This window comes from Corapipo altera, unplaced genomic scaffold (assembly GCF_003945725.1).
Source record: "Corapipo altera isolate COAL_440 unplaced genomic scaffold, ASM394572v1 55244, whole genome shotgun sequence".
NCBI lineage: Eukaryota > Metazoa > Chordata > Aves > Passeriformes > Pipridae > Corapipo > Corapipo altera.
In genome coordinates this window covers 1-466 of record NW_020887959.1, presented here as the reverse complement: position 1 = coordinate 466, position 466 = coordinate 1, and the positions used below count along the sequence as shown (strand labels likewise).

Genomic DNA, 466 nt, shown 5'->3' with positions numbered 1-466 from the left:
CCCCCTTTTAACCCCCCCAAATCCCCCAGGCGCCACACCCTGAGCCGGCGCCGGATCATCCCCCTCCCCCAGTGGAAAACCAACCCCGAGACCGACCCCGAGGCCCTTTTCCACAAGGACCAGCTGGTGCTGGCCCTGTACCCACAGACCACCTGCTTCTACCGCGCCCTCATCCACGCCCCCCCGCAGAGGGTGAGCCCAAAAACCCCCCCCCCCCAAAAAAAAAAACCCCCCCAAAAAAAACCCCAAAAAATTCCCCCTTTGGAACTGAGGGAAAGGGGGGGAAATGGGTTCGGCCACCAGGGGGCGCTAAAGGGTGGAGGGGGTTGCTAAGGGGCGGGGTTTGTTGTTAAGGGGCGGGGCTTGAAGGGGTAAAGGGTTGATAAGGGGGGGGGCTTGTTGCTAAGGGGTGGGGATAAAGGGTTGTTAAGGGGCGGGGCTTGTTGCCAAGGGGCAGGGCTTGGGG

The 466-nt window shown here is 62.2% G+C and overlaps 1 protein-coding gene across 1 annotated transcript in view; it reads left to right on the top strand.

Annotated features, from left to right (window-relative positions):
* SGF29 (SAGA complex associated factor 29) overlaps positions 1-333 on the top strand; it is a gene marked incomplete at its 5' end in the record, with an annotated part of 3176 nt that extends 2843 nt beyond the window's left edge. Inside the window, one exon of the mRNA XM_027632950.1 lies at positions 30-333. Coding sequence (XP_027488751.1) covers positions 30-333 — 304 coding nt within the window. The remainder of the gene's footprint in view (positions 1-29) is intronic.
* Between the last annotated feature and the right edge of the window lie 133 nt (positions 334-466).